The 22,024-nt window shown below is 35.6% G+C and overlaps 3 protein-coding genes across 10 annotated transcripts; 2 read left to right on the top strand and 1 right to left on the bottom strand.

Annotated features, from left to right (window-relative positions):
• Positions 1 to 94: 94 nt before the first annotated feature.
• On the bottom strand, positions 95 to 8,144 carry MCM8 (minichromosome maintenance 8). 3 transcript variants are annotated; one of them, XM_011005858.1, is made up of 17 exons: positions 7,866 to 8,144; positions 7,263 to 7,403; positions 7,059 to 7,176; positions 6,740 to 6,962; positions 6,454 to 6,617; positions 4,977 to 5,240; positions 4,449 to 4,544; positions 4,147 to 4,299; positions 3,065 to 3,135; positions 2,854 to 2,972; positions 2,511 to 2,640; positions 2,030 to 2,081; positions 1,784 to 1,937; positions 1,518 to 1,692; positions 853 to 1,023; positions 655 to 768; positions 95 to 396 (listed from the first exon to the last, which is right to left on the bottom strand). In XM_011005858.1, exons 1-17 carry the CDS (start codon positions 8,058 to 8,060, stop codon positions 352 to 354), a joined length of 2,385 nt encoding a protein of 794 aa, XP_011004160.1. In that variant the 5' UTR covers positions 8,061 to 8,144; the 3' UTR covers positions 95 to 351. The 3 variants fall into 3 exon arrangements, with proteins under 3 accessions (XP_011004160.1, XP_011004162.1, XP_011004161.1); XM_011005860.1 differs by having other exon boundaries at positions 7,886 to 7,968; XM_011005859.1 differs by lacking the exons at positions 95 to 396; positions 655 to 768; positions 853 to 1,023 and adding an exon at positions 1,045 to 1,423.
• A 238-nt stretch (positions 8,145 to 8,382) lies between these two features.
• Positions 8,383 to 11,924, top strand: LOC105110721 (uncharacterized). Its single transcript, XM_011005861.1, is given in 3 exon segments — positions 8,383 to 8,489; positions 8,624 to 10,539; positions 10,849 to 11,924. Coding segments are annotated over 2 exon segments (2,784 nt in total). The 5' UTR covers positions 8,383 to 8,489; positions 8,624 to 8,636; the 3' UTR covers positions 11,730 to 11,924.
• A 2,158-nt stretch (positions 11,925 to 14,082) lies between these two features.
• On the top strand, positions 14,083 to 20,994 carry LOC105110722 (uncharacterized). Of its 6 annotated transcripts, none has more exons than XM_011005867.1 (10): positions 14,083 to 14,344; positions 14,744 to 14,938; positions 15,015 to 15,272; positions 15,974 to 16,050; positions 16,142 to 16,210; positions 17,693 to 17,858; positions 17,936 to 18,594; positions 18,791 to 19,609; positions 20,219 to 20,397; positions 20,672 to 20,994. In XM_011005867.1, the coding sequence occupies exons 1-9, from the start codon at positions 14,224 to 14,226 to the stop codon at positions 20,378 to 20,380; spliced, it is 2,526 nt and encodes an 841-aa protein (XP_011004169.1). In that variant the 5' UTR covers positions 14,083 to 14,223; the 3' UTR covers positions 20,381 to 20,397; positions 20,672 to 20,994. The 6 variants fall into 6 exon arrangements, with proteins under 6 accessions (XP_011004169.1, XP_011004167.1, XP_011004165.1 ...); XM_011005865.1 differs by having other exon boundaries at positions 14,084 to 14,344; positions 18,791 to 19,520; positions 19,566 to 20,397; XM_011005863.1 differs by having other exon boundaries at positions 14,085 to 14,344; positions 18,791 to 20,397; positions 20,569 to 20,994.
• The last annotated feature ends 1,030 nt before the right edge of the window (positions 20,995 to 22,024 follow it).

Below are 22,024 nucleotides of genomic sequence, written 5' to 3' on the forward strand. Positions count from 1 at the left end.
TAAAATATGAGATGCTTAGGGTTACATTCAAAAACTGCTCTCCTCACATGAATTATTAGTTATCAGCTATTTCAAATCTGTTCAGAGAAGGGAATTTAGATTTCCTGCTTTTAAATCCAGACCGCAATTGATTAACCTTAAAAAAATCCTGGTGTAACATGGCATTCTTTTACACATCTACAATCAAGAGTCTCACGCTTTCACTAGACATAATCGCATGAGCTCATGGTCGGGTGTATAGCAGGTACCGAGTGAAGTTCATGACGATGTCCCTGCTCTATGTGGTAGAGTAACAAAGAAAACTCCCAGTTCCAGTGAAAAATCAAAACTTGTTCAGTTTCTTTAAGAAACTTACCCCCTTGATGACTGACTCCGGGAGTAAGAAGATGTTAGCACCTGCACCAATATGATGGCTAATCAGAAGTTGCTGAATTCTTATGGACACTAACACGTGCTTAAGGTAATCTATCATGGCTCTGTTGCTTTAGAAAGTAGCCATTAATGCAGTAAGATGGTTAGCATAATTGTTAGGGTTCACGTCCCTTTTTACTTTGGTTACTGGAAACAGAAATGCAAAATCGTTGAACCTTCTGGGTTCTGACTATTACCAAGCTATTGTGATTCTGAGTCCTCAGAACTGTCATTTTATAGTACCTGAAATGTCTTAGGTCCCTTCTTGAGTAGATAACCAGCACTGTTTAAGTTATCCACAAATGTGTCGATATCTGGAACTCTGAGGCCAATTCTGTCTGCTAAACTGTATATTTCCTGAAATAAAATAACACATATTTGCATGAATTTTATAGGAAACAAATCATTGTTAGAAATGGAAGAAAAAACGATTGTCCATACAGAAATTGAAAAGGTATCTTTTCGCTGCAACTCTGACTGCCTATTGAGGGCACTTAGAAACCGTTTTGCTTCTTTTTGTTGACTCATCCCCCCACTTCTACCAAAATCTACAAAGCCGTGCTCATCTACATATTTATCATATAGGGATTCTTTCATTATTTCAACCGCATCCTGCAAGGCATATGCTAAAAATGAATAATTGATTCAAAATTCATTAAATAGTTGTGACTAAAAACTACAATTGTCTTAAACTTAAAACAAACCAAGTATGGTCAAATGCAAAGCTTTAAGTCCTTTAGATAGCACTGTTATCCACATTATTTTCAAATAAACAGGTTCTGGTCAACAATTTAGGGCTTGAGAACACATCTAAAGCGGAGGTAAGAAAATTAGGGCTTCATGACAAAGTTCAACAACATTTTTGTCTTCCATTTTAGCAAACTCTGCTATGTTTTGAAGGAGTTTTGGCTCTAAACTGGATTTGTTGCTTTTGTCTATTTCAGATTTATGTGAAGGTCCCTCAAACAGCAGCATGGTTATGTAGAACTCTGCAAAGGCCCTTTGTGAAAACCTTCAACAAGTACCAAACAGTTCACTGGTTTAAAGTTTGAACTCAACTAGAAAATGGTGTTAAAAAAGAACTGGAAATATCAACCAAAACTGACCGTTGCATCTTGGGCTGTTACTTCTTCTCTCAACTCTAGCCGAGCTCGAGCTTCAGCTAGCCTCACCAAACTTTCCAGTTGTCTTGCTGTAATTGGTGTACAATCAGCTGATGTATTATGGTCTCGCAGCTGCAAATAGAACTTCTGTAGTATTTCTGCTGCTGGTTTTGACATCCTATGTCAACAAAATCAAATAAGTTTTCATTTGCAGTTGCAAACTAGAGAATATATCAAATCTCTCAGTTTAGATATCACAAAAAAACCACCTAGGAAAGACATAAGTTCTAGCATAAGCAATATATTTGCGAAGAAGTGGACTAGGTAATGGAGCAAAATCAGCATCCTTCTTTGGGTCCAGTCTCAACCGTGAAACCAAGGATCCATTTCTGACACTCATATCTATGCCTCCATGCAGTGACGCTGCATTTTTGCATGATCAGAAGGCATAACTTGTTAGAATAGAAGACTCCACAGAAGCACTAACTTACAATGAAAAGAAATAGGAAGGCTACCTGTCCGTAACTTTTTGGCAGCTGGTGAATATTCTCCATGTCCAGCATGAAGCTGCAATAGAGACACTTTTGAGTCTGTGATATCATTAAATGCTTATGAACTCAAAGATTATCTTTTTAATCTGGCCCTGGAGACAGTGATAGTTTTAACAAGCAATATTTTCCGTTGTTCAAAAAACAATATAATTACATGCCGAGAGCATGTGATTTACGCTGCAATTAAAATGCTGAAAGAGTAAATACAAAACATTCAACGTGGTGAAAATAAAAATATATGCTTATTCACTTCTAACACGTCTCATATCAAAACTCTTCGAAATTGATCTCATTTCCATGGCATTTGTGCTCAGACAGAGAGTAGTAGACAACAGATGGTCTGTTGGCACAACTTTTAATGATACAGGGCAGACTCACCCTGAATGCCATAGCATGTTTTCAATGCAAAAGAATGCACTACCATATGCCAGACAGGATAACTTACTGATATGATGTGATCTGAGACTCGTTTATCCAGCACTTCATCAGGTTTGTCAAGTAATATGAAAACCAAATCAAACCGTGAGAGAAGAGCAGCACTCATTTTCAAGTTCTCATTCACTGTCTTTGCACGGCTGCAATATGGATTTCAGATGTAATCAACATATCCATGTGAGAAAGCTATAGTATGCAGGCATCTATATGATTACCATCCAGCAAGAATAAAAAAATAGGGATGTATTAAGAACAGAAAATGCCTAATCTTTTAAATGTCATATTTTTGTCATATCAAAGAACATTTTCTTAAAACAAAGAATTACAATAGATGAAAACTTAGAAAGTATTACTTGTAATGACCACCAACAGGATTTGCTGCTGCTAAAACAGAAGTTCGGGCTGATAAACTTGCAAGGAGACCAGCCTTAGCAACAGAGACACATTGCTGCTCCATAGCTTCTAGAAGAGCCTGTGGTAAAATGGCAAACCCAATATAATTCTAACCTTGTCTTTGAGATCGATGTGATCAAATCCAAAAATTGGTAAGTGGCCAGCACAAACCTGATGTTCTGCAGACATTTTATCAAATTCATCAATACAACAGAGTCCACTGTCTGCGAGCACCATTGCCCCTGTTTAAAGATATAATTGTTTTGTGACCTGTCATTGAATAATAACTAACGGCAAAGATAGTGAAGAAATCTTTCTGCACCGTGCATACCTATTATATGAAGAATGCAGATACAATGAAACTCATAATTCTTTATATGAATTACTTCCTTCCAACGTTTAGCTTCAGGCTTCAATTACAGCCACAATAATAGCAATCATTTCATTGCAGTACATTATAAGGAATTCCTAGTACTTGTATATTTTGATTTTTTGAAGGGTTCCTCTATATTTTAAACCACTTATGTAACGACGGATATAAAAATTTCCAAGGCAGTGCCAACAATTTAAAGAGAAATCACTCTTCAATCAGTTTCCTTCATAATCACCAAGGCTGTCTTTGTGAGGAAGGGATAGTAGGGACAATGGATGAGGGGGGATAGATGAGGTAAATTCCTTAGTTGGCCCCATGAACTGAGACCAAATGAAGGAAAGGAAAAATCCTTCCTCATTTGTGGTCTACATTCTGTCCAATTTGGGCAAATTGGCTTCCATCTTTGCCCTCCTTGCCAGCCAAACAACTAGATGGATGAGTTAACACACATCCTTTCTCCTTTCCATCCTCCCGCTTTACCATATCCATCCTTCCTCATTCCATCTTTTCAACCAGAAAAACACCAAATACATTATACACCCCCCACCCCAAATGGATCTCACAGTCGAATACTACATAGGTCAATATCATTTTGAACCATACAAAGTTCCAGGACACAAATTTACTTAACCTGTAGATCCCATGTCTCATCTTACATAAATAAATGCTGCCAAATAAAAAAAGAATAATAATTCAATTTCTAGAAATTTGTTGTTCGTTACTACCTCTCAAGTGCAACAGCACATGGTCAGATTTCAATGGTAAATCATGATACTGATTATAATGATTATAAGTAAATCATAGATTTTTCACAATCATAAAGCTACAAATTAGGCAATCAATACATCATAATTTGATCAGTTAAGAAGCAATCAACTACCAGCCTCAAAAGCATAGTCACTTGTCTTGGCATCCTTGACCACAGCTACAGTGAGGCCAGCATTAGTTGTAGCGTTGCCACACACATAAATGCCACGTGGACAAACAGCTGCTGCTGCTTGCAGTAATTGACTCTTGCCTAGTCCAGGATCACCTAAAAATGAGAATTAATTTTTGTCAAGTCCATCCTCTCTTCCTGTGCACCCCCCAATTTGCAAAGATGTTTTGAATTCTAATCTAGATTTTGTCTAAGCTCTAAAGGATAAATTTCATTAATATAAACTGATAAAATTAGAAGCATACCAACAATTATAACATGGATGTCTCCTCTGACAGGGACCTTATTCAGATCCATTGAATGCTTCCGGACACCTCCAAACAGTGCTAATGTTATCCCCGCTGTTTAAGGGAAAAAGAAATCAGAAGTATACATAACTTTGCTTTTGAATTTAAATACAATGATTAGGAGCCAATCAAATTTACTACCTGAAAAAACTAGGTGGTTCATATTTAGAGACTGCAAGGAATTGCATTATTCAAGACTGGATAGCAGATTTTACAGAAAAGGATACCATCGGAAAAAACAAATATTGGTGTACAGAAACAGTGGAATATCAGAAAATTTAAAGATATATAGAGCAAATTTATTAGTGATTTAGAAAGTTGTTTTATTTTTCCAGCATAAGCACAAAGATTGGGAAATAGGAGTGAAGACCTTCACACAGCACATTCTACATTTCCGAAAAACAGTAAAAAGATGGTGAAGACATTGGTGAAAACGAATCAGAATAAAATTAGAGGGTCACTTTAACACACAAAAGTTTGGAATACCTTTAACAAGCTCATGTCCATAGATAGACGGACATATTGACTGAAGTATTTGCCGGAAGATATCTGAACCATGTTCTTCTGAGAACTTCACAATAAATTCCAGATCTCGTGGAGAGAATGAGAACAGATCAGACAGTTCTGTAGCTCTTGCATTACATTTGGAATCTTGCAAATTGTCTGATGTAGATTGCGACTTGGAGTTTTTTATAGAGACCACTTCTAGATACAAATAATAAAATCCTTGATTTTTGTTTTTTGATTTTCCTGAAAGTGTTAAGGCTTGCAGAAGGCTATATTAGCAACTGGAAATAGTTTCAGTTAAGTGCACTAGAGTTAAATACTCATGCATCAATCATAAAGAATTATGCATACACACGTGAATAGACTGTAAAACAAAGCAATGCTGCAGCATAAATCACTACAGCCAACCAGTGTTCTAATCTCAATTTGCAGATCTTTATGCTTTCCACCAGTGCAAATCTTCAGAGAAATGTTATGATCCTAAAAATCTCAAGAAAAGTCTTAAGCTTAAACTAATAAGGAAATGATATAGTCTCATTATTGAAACAGCTATATGATAGTGTAACAAAATAGAAAAAAGAGTTCCATGTCATGTCACATTGTAGGATTGCTTTAGATAAGGTCTACTGATCACATTTTATATCTTTGCTTAGGGACTGCACATGGAAACAGTTTTCTTGGAACTGATACCATCTCAATGGTGTAATCTATCCATAAATCTGTCATGAAAATAGGAGAAATAATTTCTTTTCCAAAAACAGAAAGTAGGTCGTGGTCTAGAAATTTGAGTTTTCAATCAAATACCAAAACTTGTGAGCATCTCTTTTGATTAGTAGAACATCAGTTCTCCTGTATATAAATTAAACAGAAGGTGATGGCTAAGCAGTATCACATGAAATAGCAATTTTAATTTTGATGAAGCTCAAAAACTGTAAATAGAAACAGCCACTATTTAGTTTATACAGTTCTCATCTTTTTGGATTCTCTGTTTACTTGTACATGTAATTCCTGTAGTCATTCATGTGTCAGAAAAGGAAGCCTATAATTTCTTCATGAACTTCATAGAGTGAATATATATATATATATATATATATATATATATATATATATAACAACAGCTAAAGTGGTTGCGTTAGGACCAACAATAGAGATGCAAATCATGCCACCAACTGTATATCATGTCCAGGAGGGTATGCATTTTTCCCAGTGGTAAAGAATCTTCTTTATTTTTTAGGCATCCTCTCGGCAATTTTTTTTGTTGTGATATAATGCACATAAGATGGTTTTGATGAAAAGGCACAACAAGATTGGCGTTTACAACGATGCTTATAGCTTTATGGATCTAAATCACCATCCCGTCATTAACCACAAAGTATCAACAATGATCATGCACAATTCCATGTATGATGATGGAATACAGTGGCACATGGGTGTCAAAGAAATCCTTTTATCATACCTCCTCCTGTATCCAAATAGCTATTGAATGTTTTTATAATGCCAGTGACAGTCACCACATCTCCAGGGATGCATGCATCAACAAGATCTTCAGTCAATTCGCATTCCACTGTTCGTGGCACCCGTCCTTCTTCATGATCTTCAGATTTTAGTAATTCCTGTAGCCTGATGAAGACCACATGTTGAGTGGAAAAAAAACAAAGACAGCAACATATTCTTCATTTCAAGGGGACTAAGGAAACCCTTCAAGGGATAAATTGAAGTATGCTTTGCATCACTGCGCTTACCTTATTTTCTGAAAATCTATGGCTCTAGCAGAAGATCTAATTGGGATGAAAGTTCTGCTCTTGCACCCATTTAAAGAGCAAACAGTTGGTGGTGAAAATTTTCCATCAGGAAATATACGTAAAATGCTGTATTTGCACTTCGCACAGTCGAAATTCATTTGTACCACTAGTGGCCTCACATTGCTAACTTTAACCACACTCCCCCGCACAGATACAAGCTTGTCTGTCATGTCACCAAATGATATGCCATTCATATATTTCCTCATCCAAGTCTGGGGGCAAAAAAAAAAAAAAAACGCATACATAAAATTATACTTACCAATATATGCTGCTTTTAGGTTCTTTAAAGCAATCATAGATTCAGGATAGTTGTGAAGACGGATGTTTATCTTCATGCCATCATCGAAGAAGCTGTCCTCGCATTTGCTCAAAAACACCTATTCCAATTCATTAATAGATTTCGTTGAACCGAAAAAAAATTGGAAGAAACCTCCAAGCATTATCCACTACTGTCAGTGTGTACCTTGTGAACTGCAGCCCCCATGCACGAGAGAGCTACTTTAGGTTTCTCTTCTAAAGTTGCATAAAATTCCTCAAGTTCACGTATATTTTGAAATTGTTGAAAATCAATAGACAAATAGTACGCTCCATTTTTATCCTTTACCTGTTCACATAATTCAAACATCAAATTCCTAAATTTACTGATAATCCATAAACAAATCCGATCACTGCAACTCAAAAACCTAACGAGAGGTTCAAACTTATATAATAGACAAAAAAACAAACATTTAAGACTAGCTAAGAATGTCATAACAAAAACAAAAGCAGCAGCCTAAAAAAGTAAAAACCTGATTTTCTTCCTCATTTTTCTTTTATTTAAATCATTAAAATATTAAATTAATCACAATAAACCTCCCTTTTTCACTTAACTAGTCACCATCATTCTATAATATGTGCCTAAGTCCTTACAATTAATGAACGCCTTCTACGATTCTGCAAAGAAATTAACAATTAAACAGCTTTTAGATTTCCAATTTCCAGGAAGCCAAAGCTAGTTCAAGAACAATTTCTCATAATATAGTGCTAATTATACAGTTTAAATCAAAAGAAAGAGATAGAGAGGGACCTGAGAAGCAAGATCCTCACCAGGAGGAGTATTGCTAAAGAAGTGAATGAGATGAGAAGTGAGCATCAGCTTTTCTTCGTCTACTGCCAACTCGTTTGAAGGGCAGTATGTGGCCAATATGCTAACGACGTCGTCACTTGCATAGTGGTGGTGTTGCTCCTTTTTGCTCGAGCTCTCTCCATGAGTTCCGTACATCGCCGATGGGTAGGAAACGACCGTTGTTCTCCGCCGATAAAGGTGTGCGAAAATTCTCCTCTCGTTTTGGCGGGATACAGAGAAGAGAAACGAAACGAAACAAAATGGGCTTTTGGTCATGGGTTTTTTATCGGGCCAATGCAATTTTTGGCAGATGGCTTACACGTGGAGGGCCGATAAGCCAGCAGCATCCCCCCGGTCTCTGACTAGCCACCAGAAACGAAACAGGGTTTTAAAAACAGACCGTCCGATGTCATCCACGTGTCAAGTCTAAACAATAAACAGTGCCCAAGATAAAACAGCCCGTCAGGTTACCAAAAAAATCAGGCCCCTCGCCTTACTCTTCAATATATAGTTTTTCTTTCTCCACCCCTCTCTCTATGCAACAAACTACACAAGCTCACAAAGCTGAAAGAGAGTGACCAAAAGGTACTTGTTCCTCTTCTTCTTTTTTCCAACCTATTCTTTTGGGTTCATTTATGTGTTAAAAGCTGAATTCTTGTTCATTTCTATTCATTAGGTTTTCTATAAATAATGAAATGGTTTGGTTATGCTATTGCTAGGGTTTATTGTTAAATGTCTGCAAATCTTGACAGCATCGACTTAAACTCCGACGTACTTTCCGGTGAACCAGAAAACGATGCTAATGGGTTTAATAATGTCTCTGAAGTAAGGACCAAGGCGGGTTTATCTTCTGATGCTGAAGCCCTATTAGACTCTGGTAAGAATGGTGAGGGTCAGAACCAGGAGGCTGTAATAGATCAAGTTAAGGACTTTAAAGGGGATTGTGACTTGAAGGAGGTTGCTGTTGGTGGGATAGGTAGGGAGGGAAAGATGGATTCTGCTGATAAAAGTGTTGATTTGGAAGGGGAAAATGGGTCTGGAAGTGGTGTTGATGATGGCTCTGCACAAGAAGTAGAAGTAGCGGAAACAGCTGTAACATACTCAAGAAAAGTAGAGGGAGAGAGTTCATTTAAAATCGGTGAGGAAGTGAAGGAGGGGGATTGTGGCGTAGCAAGTTCTAGTTCAGTCGGTGAGGATGATATCCAAGCGAAAATTGCTGATGTGAAAGTGAAAGTAGACAATGCGAATGACTTATCGCCTCACAAAAAACCTGGAAATGTTTCACCAAAGGTTAGTTCTGAAGGTGTTGAGAGTCATCTCATGGAAATCGATGATGAACGAGGTAAGGACTCCGAGGCTGAAAATGAGGATGCCGCTGCTTTTGATGAAGGGGTTTTGCGGGAAAATGAGAACCTTGAGTCCAACGAGTCAAATCTTGTTGTGGATATCGGCGCAGATGGGAATGCTACAGGTGATGTGAATACAAAAATGGCTTCCAAAGAAGCAGGATTGAGTGTTGGTGATCTGGTATGGGGTAAAGTGAGGAGCCATCCGTGGTGGCCTGGGCAAGTATTTGGTCGTAGTGATGCGTCAAAGAAGGCTAAGAAGTATTTTAAAAAGGATAGTTATTTAATAGCATACTTTGGGGATCAAACTTTTGCTTGGAATGAGGTGTCAAAGATAAAGCCGTTCCGATGCAGCTTCTCACTATTGGAGAAACAGAGCAATTTAGAGGATTTTCATGATGCTGTTCATTGTGCTTTGGATGAGGTTTCTAGACGGGTGGAGTTTGGGCTGGCTTGTCCATGCATGCCTGGGTATAGCAAGATAAAAACTCAGATAATTGTCAATCCTGGAATCCGGGAAGAATCTTGTAGAAGAGATGGTGGGGATAGTTTCTCAAATGCTGCTTGTTTTGAACCCCCAAAACTTATTGAGTATGTGAAAGAATTAGGCCAATTGCTGTTAGATGGAATTAACATATTGGAGTTTGTAACAGCACGATCCCAGTTGTTGGTATTCAATCGTTGGAAGGGTTATTCTCACCTGCCTGAATTCCAAATCCTTGGTGAACTGCTAGAGAGTGATGCAGAGATTCCACAATCAGCAGAAGTTAAATATGCCAGTGAAATGGTTGAAAATACTGCAACCAAGGTTAAAGATGAGCCTGTATCCTCTGGAAAGGAGAAGCCAAAAGGTGCGGATCACTCTTCACGCAAGCGCAAGCACATTTCTGGGGATAAGGAACATCCAAGCAAGAAAGAAAAAAGTTTGGCTGACCTTATTGCTGAGAGGCGCTCATCAGCTGCTAAAGGTAAATGTAGTTTGGATGGTGAAGCTACTGGCAAGACGACTAAATCATCTTCTGGTAAGAAAAGGAAGGCTGTTAAATCTATTTCTGATGATTCAACGATGAAACAAAGCAAAAGTCCTTCCTCATCAGGGGTTGATAATGGTTCTTCGCAGCCTAAAAAAACCTATAGAGTTGGAGAAAGTATCCTCAGGGTTGCAAGCCAACTGAATGGATCGACTCCTATACTCAAATCTGTTAATGGAAAATCTGTTAATACAACTTCTCGAAAAAATGCAGAGAAGACTAGGAGCCGGGAGAAGTCTGCCTCTGGAAAGAGTAAAGGTAAAACGCTGTTTTCAAGAATGAATGATTCTGGTGGGGAATGATTTTTAAGATATTTTTCATGGGAAATTTAGAGATTATATAATAGTTTCTTGTAATGTATTTCTTTATGGGAAAATCTAGTCGTTTTAGGCTATTATAAAGTTAGTGGTACTTTGGGTCTTATTCTGTTTAGAACTTTATAATCTTTCCTAAATTATTGATAATTAAATTTCGGCTCTCTCTCTTCTCCCTAACTTCGTCTACTTCTCTGGCTCCTCCTCCCCCTCTCAGCCCTGATTTCTCTATTCCTATCTTTGTCCACATCAGCTTCGCCTGATGAGTTGGTGTCATAGCTTTGCTTGGTTGCCAGAGATCCTATGAAGGAATGCAACTTCCTGAAATCTGTAGTTAGTTTCTTTGTGAAATTCAGGAATTCAGTTTGCATTAATCCACTCAATTCACAGAAGCATGTACATCCCTCCCTGGAACATATTTCTGGTGGTGATGTTGGAGAATTATCAACCATAGTAGAAACTCAAACTACTGATTCAGAGCATATGAAAGATTCTCATTGGACTGACAAGATGACTCAAAGCAATCCTAAAGGTCAATCATCCCATGAGAATGAGATTGAAGCAAGAGAAATTCCAGAGGAGACTCCAACCAAAGATGGCATTCCGACCTTCAGAAAACAATCAGCTGTTCAGTTGGAACCCAATTTGGAGTGTGAACTACTCATTGCTGGTGGAATTCTTGATTTGGGAGCGGGCAAGCCCATAGATCACTTGGAAGGGAAGCGTAATGGTGATTCCTTCCCATGTCCAACAGCTTTGATTCTAAACTTCAGAGACTTGGATGCAGTTCCTTGCGAGACAAATTTGAACAGGATATTCAGCCATTTTGGACCTTTAAAGGAAACGGAGACTCAGGTGCTGAAGGAAAGCAAGCGTGCTAAGGTGGTTTTCTGCAGAAGCGCTGATGCAGAAACAGCCTTCAGTAGTGCTGGGAACTACAGTTTCTTTGGACCTTCACTTGTCAGCTACCGCCTCAAGTATATTACTTCCAAAAATTGTAAATCTTCCCCTAATGCAACAAAGCGCAGCGAAATAGATGCATCATCTTCGGAGGGAATAGCAATGGATGCTTCAAGCTCCCACTCCCTTGAAGCAGTCGGAGTAAATACAGTTCGAATGCTAAAATTAGGCTGAACGGTGATGGAGGCACTTTTAAGGAGGTTACGAGGCAGTATAGTGATATGATTAGTCCATCGTGCTTACTTTTCAGTTTCCTTATAGAGAGAGAGAGAGTTATCATTCAATTAGGTTGCATTTCCATTTTTATCGTGCTTTCTAGTTTCTTGAAAGAGTGACGGAGGGACACTTTAGTAGCCATCGGTTTATATTTCTTTCTGCTTCACTCCAATTTCCTTGCGTATGCAAGTTCCTATGCGGCCGTATGCGGTTAAGTTTTGCTTCAGTTGTTCTCGTTCACTACCACGGCTTGCGTTTGGAATGCATCGACGTGCGACGGTGGATCTGAGGTGTCGTGAAATATCCTGATATTAAATAAAAAGTTGATATTACAAAATAAAACTCCAGGTTATAGTTTAAAAATAAAAATAAAAAACAAGTATCCAAGTTAACACAAGAAAAAAACACTACTCTTTATTTTTTTACTATTCATGAGCACAAAAAATTCATTCCGATCCTTGAAATTTTCATTTTCTTAATTTTAACCCGAATTGTACGTTTTAGCCATTAGCCATGAGCTTATGTTTTTGATGTTGAGAAAAATATATCTTTAAATAAATTTATTAAAATAAATATTTAAGAGATTATCTCATTATACCGTTGTTAAACAATGAATGAAATGGAAGGATTTTCACCTAGCGATGCAGCACAAATGGATTGCACTCAAATGGAAACAATGAATGTGGGGCCCAGTAAACACGCGTCTCTGATTAATATCAACTGACAAACACGTACCAGAAATATATCAGAAAACAGTCCAGCACACCCAAACCTGGGTTGATAAAAGGAGGATCGTGCGTCATTAATACTTTAATTTTCTAAAAAAAGATGAAGTTAGAAAAAGGAGAAGTAGAACTTTATGCTCAAATATATTTGGCATTCCTAGTAATGGAGTTCTACTCCAATATTCCAAGAAAAATAGAAAAATGAACGTGGAAAATTGAAGTTAGTGTTCCAATACATTATTTTTACAAATGAAAAAAAAAAAAGTGTTTTCTCAATTTTTTTATCATAAAGTTTTTATGATTATTTTTCACTCAGAAATATATTAAAATAAATTTTTTATTTTAAAAAATTATTTTTAATATTATCATATCAAAATAAACAATATTAATTTAAAATAAAATATTTCAAAAAAACACAAAAAATAGGCTCTCTATCTAGAATAGTTTTTTAGTTTTTCAAATGTATATTGAATTTGAAAACTAAAGAATTAGAAAAAAAACACAAAAAAATAGGCTCTCCATCTAGAATAGTTTTTTAGTTTTTCAAACTTATATTGAATTTGAAAACTAAAGAATTAGAGGTTCTTTGTAATTTTTCTTTACAAGTTTTCCATCCCTTCCCAAGTTTAAAAAATTATGAACAATATATATTTTAAGATTATTTTGTTATATTAAAAAATCTTTTGCATCAAATACAAAAACAAAAATACACACATTCAAAATATTGACTATTAAAATTATTTTCTTGATGTGCTCTCTAATATTCTCCACTACAGAACTTGTATTTAGACAACTAAACAATTCTCCTAAAAAAAAAGATTTCAAACTTATTTTTTTATGTAAATCTAATATAAATATTCTTTTAATTATCAATATAATTTTTTTATGATAATTTTAATTTTATTAAAGTAAAATTAATATTCTACAATTATATTATCATGAATATAAAATATTAAGATAATTATTATAAATTATTGTTTTGATTTTTCATGTAAAACAATTGAATCTTAATTTATTTTTATTTTCTTCAATGAAAAATTATTCTTTATTTTCAATAAATAAACATATTTTTTATATTTTATTTAAAATATAATAAATAAATAATAAAAAATAATTATGTTAATAAATATAATAATATTTCAGATCATCTGCTTTTAAATTGGTTCAGCTACTAATATATATATATTCTTGTCCAAGCACAATATTCATTGTATGCTAGAAAATTTTATGATTCTCATCTGTCACTATTGTACATGAAAAGAAATTTTTTTAAAAGAAAATGATAGTAAAAACAATTCTTATATGAAACAGGAATTAGTAATTACAAAAATAATGCCCGCCTTCCATTTTAATCTTTTTTTTTTACTGTTTTTATTTTTATATTCAAAAATATTTTTAAAAATTTATAATTTTTTTAAAAATTAATTTTTATATAATTTTAGATTATTTTGATATGTTGAGATACAAATATATTTTAAAAAATAAATAAAATATTATTTTAGTAAATTTTTAAATAAAAACAACCTCACTACATACTACTTTTTACTGAGCACTGATTATTTTATTTTTTTAAACCGGCCGCTTCTCTAGAAATTCAAAAATCAATCTCCCTCCCCCCCCTCTCTCCCCTACGGTCTACCTTTCTACCTCTCAAATCCCTCGCACCCTAAGCCCTAAATTCAGAATCAATAAATAACTTTTTTTTTCCCACTTAGAACCTTATCGCAATGAATGAATCCGAGCAAAATTTCAGCTTCGAAGAAAAATCGCTAAGCCTCATTGATGTCTCCTTTGAAGACGATTGCCTTTATAACTCACCTTCCCACGACTTCCATGTCCGATTCTCAGGTCTTCTTCTTAACAATCATCTAATTATTTCTTCTTTTTACCTTGATTAAGCTGATTTTAGTCCTGCAAACGAGCTTCAATTTAAATATGTCTGTGGCGACGTGGAGGTAATTGATCTTGTTTTTTTTTTTTTATTCTTGAAATTGCGAATTTTAGGTTTTTTTTAATTATCATGTTTTTTTTACTTGCTTAGTCTCTATGTTTTCTTTAATCATAACAAAATAGATTTAAAATTGAGCATTCGTGGGTGATTAATGATGATAGATTTGTGTCTAAATCCATTAACATGTAATGGAGCAGCCCAACTAAATTGCAGATTAAGAACAAAATACTAGTTGCAGAATTCAATTTATGTTTGATCATCCACGGCGCAAATAATCCGTTAGCTCTAATGTGCAGATACTAAGATAGGGGCCGAAAATAACTTGGGTTTTGCGGAAGCCAACAATACGCAATCCATGCTGGACTCCTTTGACGGGGGAGAACTAGGACCTGATCCTATTAAATCAATGGAACCAGAAAGGGTGAAAAAGAATACAAAGTATAACTTGCGCAAAAGCTTAGCTTGGAACAGTGCTTTCTTCACAAGTGCAGGTTTAGTTTCATTTCATGAAATTTGAAGATTTTCATTCATTCATGTGGTAAGGAACGCATTTTTTGGTGTAAGCAGGTGTTCTGGAACCGGAAGAGTTGTCTAGCATGATTGGAAGCGAGAAACATATGTTACCCGGGATTGAAGAGGATATCCATACATCTAGTGATTCTATATCTACATTAGCGAGTGATAATTTGACCTTGGTGAATCTTGAGGAGGCTGACTTGTTTGGAGATATAAGAGCTTCAATCCAGCGATCCACTAAAGGGCCTGGTATGGAAAATTCAAGTAGCAAAGTGGGTTCTCCAAAAACAGAAAGCAAAACCATCCGATGTAAGTCTGCATTTACTACTACACTTGGCCCGGGACAATTAAAACACTGCATCTAATTCATATCTTCAAACTCATGCAACCGTGATCCTCTATCACCATTATCATTGATTGTTCCGTCTAAGTCTAGTGAACTATACTTAGTCCACAAACAACCACATAGCTAATTGTGTTCCTTTATCCATTTATTACCTCCTCCGACACTATTATACTGTCCTGACAAATTCTATCTCAGATACAACGTGCTAATACCATTCAGCTGGTTTCACCCTGACAGTCTAAAATAACATTTTTCAATGTCACAAAATTTAAAATCTCCAGGTCACCTTGATTCTATCTAAGATGGGCATAATGCTGGGGTTTGCCACGGGGACCAGGTGAAAAGTAAACATGCATTTCATGCTTCTAGATAGAGTTGCTGGACTAATTCCCTTACAGAAAAGATGGTGCCGTTGTGTTTGATATACCCTGTAGGATGTTAAGACGCCATCCTCTTCCCTCTTGCATGTGTGCGCATGTTTGGATCTTGCAGAATATTTTCCGTTGTTTATTTGCTGTGAAAAATCTTTGTCCAAGTTCAGACTGATTAGGCTAGCATGTTCCCCAGTAACCTTGTAGATTTTGGCTTGAAAATTGCAATTAACTCATTATGATTGCATGTTTTTGTTAGCTCATCTTTAAACTAATAGAACTGTTCCTTTCAGCTTCGGAGAAAGTGGATGTTGCTTCTCGAAATAGGGTACCAGCTTCGGAGAAAGTGGATATTGCTTCTCGAAATAAGGTAACTTCAACAGCTAGAACTGTAATTCACTTAATTGTCTTTATTGTAAAGAACTTTGTACATTTTGATGCCTTATTATTGTAAATTTCAGCTAAAGGCCAAAGCTGCTCCCAACAAGCCAAATGCAATCATGCAAGGAACAGAGAAGACTGCAAAGCAGGTCTGTCTGTCCACAAACTTCATTGCATGCATTTATTTGATATTTAGCATATGTTTTGTTAATTATGCTGCTGTGTGGAAAGGAATCGATGTCAGTTATCCTGGCATTTAACTGGAAGCAGACATTGTTCATTTGATCTAGATATTAATTAATTAACAATTATTAACATTAACATTAAAAATTAAAAAAAAAACTAAAATGTGTGGCTAATTTGCAGTATCTACATTTATAAAATACTATTCCTGAGTGTAGTATTTTGTGGTTTCTTTTTCTTTTTTCTATTGTCACCCTTCAATTTCTCAATATATTTTTTTCAATTTCTATTTTAGGAATTATGTTTTGTTAGTTTTTATTTTTTATTTTTTTCTATTGAGTTATATATTAGTTTCATGAATTTTTTTTTTATTTCAACCTTTAATGTTAAATATTATGGAAGTAGAACTTTGAAATTTTTTTAATTTTCTTTTTTGAATATTTCATAATATTATGATTGGGGTTTAATAGGTTAACATGGGTTTACTTGGAATACTTTTCCTTGGGCCTTTTTTTATAATTTTTTATGGGATTATCCTGATCTAGTGATATTTGTTGTGGGTTTGACAAGTTGACTTGATTTATTTTTTTATCTATTTTTAATTTTTTTTTTAATATTAGGTTATTTGACAATCTGACTTCATAATTATTTTTAATTTATTTTTTGTGCAATTATCATGATCTCATGGATATAATATTTTTTTTCTTCTCAATTTCAATCTTCAATATTGAATTTGTTAGAAATAGATCTTTTGATTTATTTTTTTTGTTTTTTATAGGGTTATCCCAGTCTTATAACTTAAGTTGTACATTTAACAAATTAGCCCGAGTTGACTTGTGTTATTTTTTATCTTTTTTTTAAAATTTTTTTCTCAATTTCATTTTTTCAACATTAGGTGTTGAGAATTGGGTTTTGTAATTTATATTTATGTGGTTATCTCGATTTTATGACCTAGATTGTTGGTTTAACAAGTTAACTTATGTTTTTTTTTTTTTTTAATATTTTGTTTTTTAATTTCATTCTTCAATATTAGATTGATATAAAATTATTCTTTATAATTTATTTTGATTTGTTTTTATATGGTTATTATGATTTTATAATCTAGATTTTATAAGTTAATACAGGTTGATATAATATAACAATGTTTTAATATTTTTAAAAAATATCATTTAAAATGCCACTATATCAATATTTTCAAAAAATATCATCCAATATATATTATATTTTGTATTTGTGATTATTTTTTTTTTAATTAGAAAACAAGAAGGCTTGGATATTTTTCTTTACATTAAAAATTGATCTGCACCCGAGCGCCAGTTGTTAATCTAGTGTTGGCTGTGTCATTTGGCATGCTATTTGTATACGTAAGGAGGGGAAAAAACATTTAAATATCACGAAATGGGCCTGATTTCGGTTATGGTTTAACCAACATTATTCCGTCAATACAGTTTGTTCCTATAAATGGAGAGGCAAAATCTCTTTACAGGCCGCCCAAGATAGTTGGCAGAGTTGGTCCCATTTTAGCACCAGCCACTAAGATAGCTTCCTTGGGTGCCAACCGTGTCAAAGTGGAAAGGGCTAAGGATAATCCAGAAAATGCAAAAAAAATAGCTGGTAAATTCATCCCTGATTTCTTATGATTCCATTTGATGTGGAAAATGTGGACCGCTGATGTAAACGTTATTGTGCAGGTAGAGCGGCAAAAGTACCTGCTTTGAGTGGTCCCAGAAATGCTGTGCCTAGGCCGACATTGCCTGTTAAATCTTCATTGCGATCTTCATCAGCAATGAAGACCGCGCTAACGGCTTCTTCCTCTATTGATAGTTCTGGAAGCTTGTTATCAGACTGTAGCAGTAAAAATTCATTAAATTCTGTGAGAAGAGAAAGTGACTCCAGAACTGGCAATCATACTTCCTCTGGTTCAAATGTCAAAACCACATTGAAATTCCCATCAAGAAATAAAAACCAGTCAGCATGTTCTCATCTCTCACCTTATTTGAAATCTGTGGCCAAGCTCTCTTCCAGCATATCACCTGCTAGCTCCATCAGTGAATGGTCTTCAGCATCATTATCACCGATTTCTACCCTTAATAAAATGTCTAACAGTTCAAGATCTAGCTTTGACATTAGCTCTTGCAAAGATGCTTCTGGGGACAGTGATGCCTCCCAAGTTTCGGATTCTCAAAACCATTTAAATGACGAAAACTCTGTTGGGTATGGTACCCAAGTGGGATTGCTGGGTGAGAGTGTAAAGAAAGTTCCTACAGGAAGAAGTTCAGTTCTCCATCCAGATTCGGTTAAACCCTCAGGCCTTAGTTTGCCATCACCGAAAATTGGTTTCTTTGATGGGGTCAGTTCTGAGTTTCCTTTCATAAGCATTTTAGAATAATTGGTTTCTGATTTTTCCAAGGGAAAGGAGGCAAAAAGGTCATCACTTGTAATGCCTAGGATAACCATCATTACAAAATGTTGTTTTCTTGAAATTTAAGCTAGTAAAACGCCTCCCTTGTTCTTGATCATTGTTCTTCCAATTTGCATTTTTTCAGGGAATTGTTACACCCACATGTGATTTGTCAATTATGCAGGTGAGACCAGCTGCACGAACTCCAAATAGAAGCAAGCAATCTCATACAGCTCTGCCCAGTGGCTTGCCTGGATTTAGGGCAGGAAGTGTTAGTGCAACTGGAGGGTCAAAAAATGCAAAGCTTGGAAAGCTTCAGCCTGCTAGAACAGCACTTCGGAGTACCAAAATTAGTGATCAGGCAGCTGCCTTGGGCATGAAATCTAAATCTCCCTTACCTCTGCAGGAATCCTCAAATGCAGCACCAAGGGCCTCTGGTGCTTTGAAAAACGAGAAACACAGTGCTAGCAAACCTCTAAAAGCTCAGAACAGAAAGTCATTTCAAGGTGAAAGAAAAAGTAATTTGAAGGCAGAGAAAAATGGATCAGAAGAATGTGGCACGTCTCTGAAGGATACAGATAGTGGTTTTACTGAAGGGAATGCGAATGCCTGTTTTTTGATGGATAAAAAGGAGACAGAGAGCAAGAGTGATGTTCCTGGAAAAGATACTGGGATTACTCTCCGCAATGGATTGCATGATAAGACTTCCGGCTTGACCTCTATTCCCAAGGCTGAAAGTATGACCTCATTAGAGAAAGTAGGTGAAGATGTGGTATGTAGCCAGAATTATATCAAGAATAGTTTGTCTTCTCTTCACGGCACTAATGAGAAGAAAAAAGCTTCTGCTGAAGAACAAGTTGATGGTTTGACCAAACAAATTGGAGCTGTAGATTTTTATAATGAGTTGCACAAAGAAGCCATAGGTGATTCTCTTTTCCTTTCTCAAGATGATGTCGGTAGAGTTGCTTCTGGTATTCAGGAGGAATTCAAACAGTTGTCAAAGCCTACTTGCTCCCCAAATCCTGCTATGGCATCAACAATCGTGGAAGCAGAGAAGGCAGAGGCAGGAGTTGAGAAAGCTTCTGTTGAAGACCAAGTTGATGGTTTGACCAAACAAATTGGAGCTGTAGATTTTCATCTTGAGATGCACAAAGAAGCTTTTGGTGATTCTCTTTGTCTTTCTCAAGATGATGTCAGCAGAGATGATTCTGGTACTCAGGAGGAATTCAAAGAATTGCCAGAGCCTACTTGCTCTCCAGTTCCTGCTATGGCTTCATCAATGGTGGAAGCAGAGAAAGAAGAGGCAGGAATTCATAAAGCTACCGCTGAAGACCAAGTTGATGGTTCGACCAAACTTGGTGATTTTCTTTCACTTTCTCAAGATGTCAGCAGAGTTGATTCTCATGTTCGGGAGCAATTCAAAGAGTTGTCAAAGCCTACTTGCTCTCCCACTCCTGTTATAGCATCAACAATGGTGGAAGCAGAGAAGGCAGAAGCAGGAATTGAAAAGGCTTCTGTTGAAGACCCAATTGATGGTTTGATCAAACAAAGTGGAGCCTTAGATATCCATTCCAATTGTTGTATTCAGGAGGAATTCAAAGAGTTGTTGAAGCCCGCATGCTTTCCCACTCCAGCTATGGCATCAACAACAGTGGAAGTACAGATGGCAGAGGCAGCCACCTTGCTAAATCCAGCAACCACACATGGAAAATCTGAAGATGGTGAAACATCCTAGCAGTAAATTTCTCAAAGGTACTACATGAAATGTGAATCAAATATGTCACCATTGTATTGTGTCATACTCTTGCAACTTGATGAAAGTATTGATTCTTAGATCATCAGTAATTATTATTAAAGTCGTTCTTTAAGCTTCCTGGAGTTCTACTTTATGCCAGATTGATCTTGTCTCACAATGAATCGCAGGCAGGTGTTTACTTGGAGACAATTCTTAATTTACCATCTTATTAGCTGTTTCGCTTCCATGTTTGAGAAGGATCTGACAGCTTCACTCCATGTTTCTTGTTAGGGTTTCCTGTTGGATGTAAATTGTACAAGTGTGTGCAATTCAGACTTACAGGTTCAAACATGCGATAACGGGAGGACAGAGATCTTCTTGTTCGAACGTGCATTTTATGCCCATATGTCCATTTTTATATCACTGATAATCCATTTGTTTTTTCTTTCTTTTTTCCGTAGTTTTTGTCTAGAATTTTTGCAGCAACCTCTGGGGCTGTACATGTTTATGGTCAGTGCATGTAGCAGCTATATTTCCTTCTAGTTACTCTTGTATATTAAACACATGACTCCAAGACGAGAAAAGTGGAAACTGATGCAGGGTGATGTTTTTTATGGGCTCGCGTAGTTGTCTATTGCATCTATCAGTATTCGATCACGCTGATCACACAGAAATTGATGTTCGATCTATTTGTAAGCCCCACACTTTTCTTTTCATTTTTGTAATGGTGCTTCAACACCGGAACGTACTCCGGAGGATTGGGCTCAAGGCCTGGAAAGTGGAAACAGAAATGGCCTAAAATATTTCAAAATTCACGTATGGCCGCTGCTTTTACTTATCGGAGACACGATTTTTTAAATGAAAACTCGGAAAATATTTACACCGTAATTACACAAATATTTACATTTATTTTCTTGATATAAATAGTTAATATTTAAATGGAAATTATTGATTCCAATAAAATGATTCAATAGTAACATACCCTCTTAAATTCATGGTGATTAATCAAAAAGCATCAATTTACATATTAGAAATTGTTGGTAGTGACAAATCATTGATTTTATAAATACATAAGCTATTTAAAGATTGAAAAAGATATACAAAAAAGAAATAACTTTAGTATTTATGGCTTCCTAAATAAAATAACAATCCACTTCAACATATTTAATATGCTCATGGAAACAAGATATTTCACGAACTAAATAATACTCCTGTTGTCGGCATAAAAGGAACTGAGATTAGTATGTGGAAATCCAATGACAATTCCGCTTCAATATCAAGGAATCAATAAGAAAAATACAATAACCTATGACAAATCAAATATGTATTAAGACATGTCCATTTAACATCATTATATGCAATAAAACAAACAAAAGCAAATCAAATTGTATCAAGACATGTCCATTTAACATTATTATATGCAATAAAACAAACAAAAGCAAATCAAACTATATCAAGACATATCCATTTAACATCACTATATGCAATAAAACAAATAAAAGAACCATTTGGAAAAAATATACCATCACTAAAACAGCCAACGAGATATTGAATGATGTGACAAACAACCATCAAAAGTAAATGACATGTAGATTTCATAAAATGACTAACTTGTTAAACTGTAAAAGAGATATCAGACTAAGT

This window comes from Populus euphratica, unplaced genomic scaffold, assembly GCF_000495115.2.
Source record: "Populus euphratica unplaced genomic scaffold, PopEup_1.0 scaffold264.1, whole genome shotgun sequence".
Lineage (NCBI taxonomy): Eukaryota > Viridiplantae > Streptophyta > Magnoliopsida > Malpighiales > Salicaceae > Populus > Populus euphratica.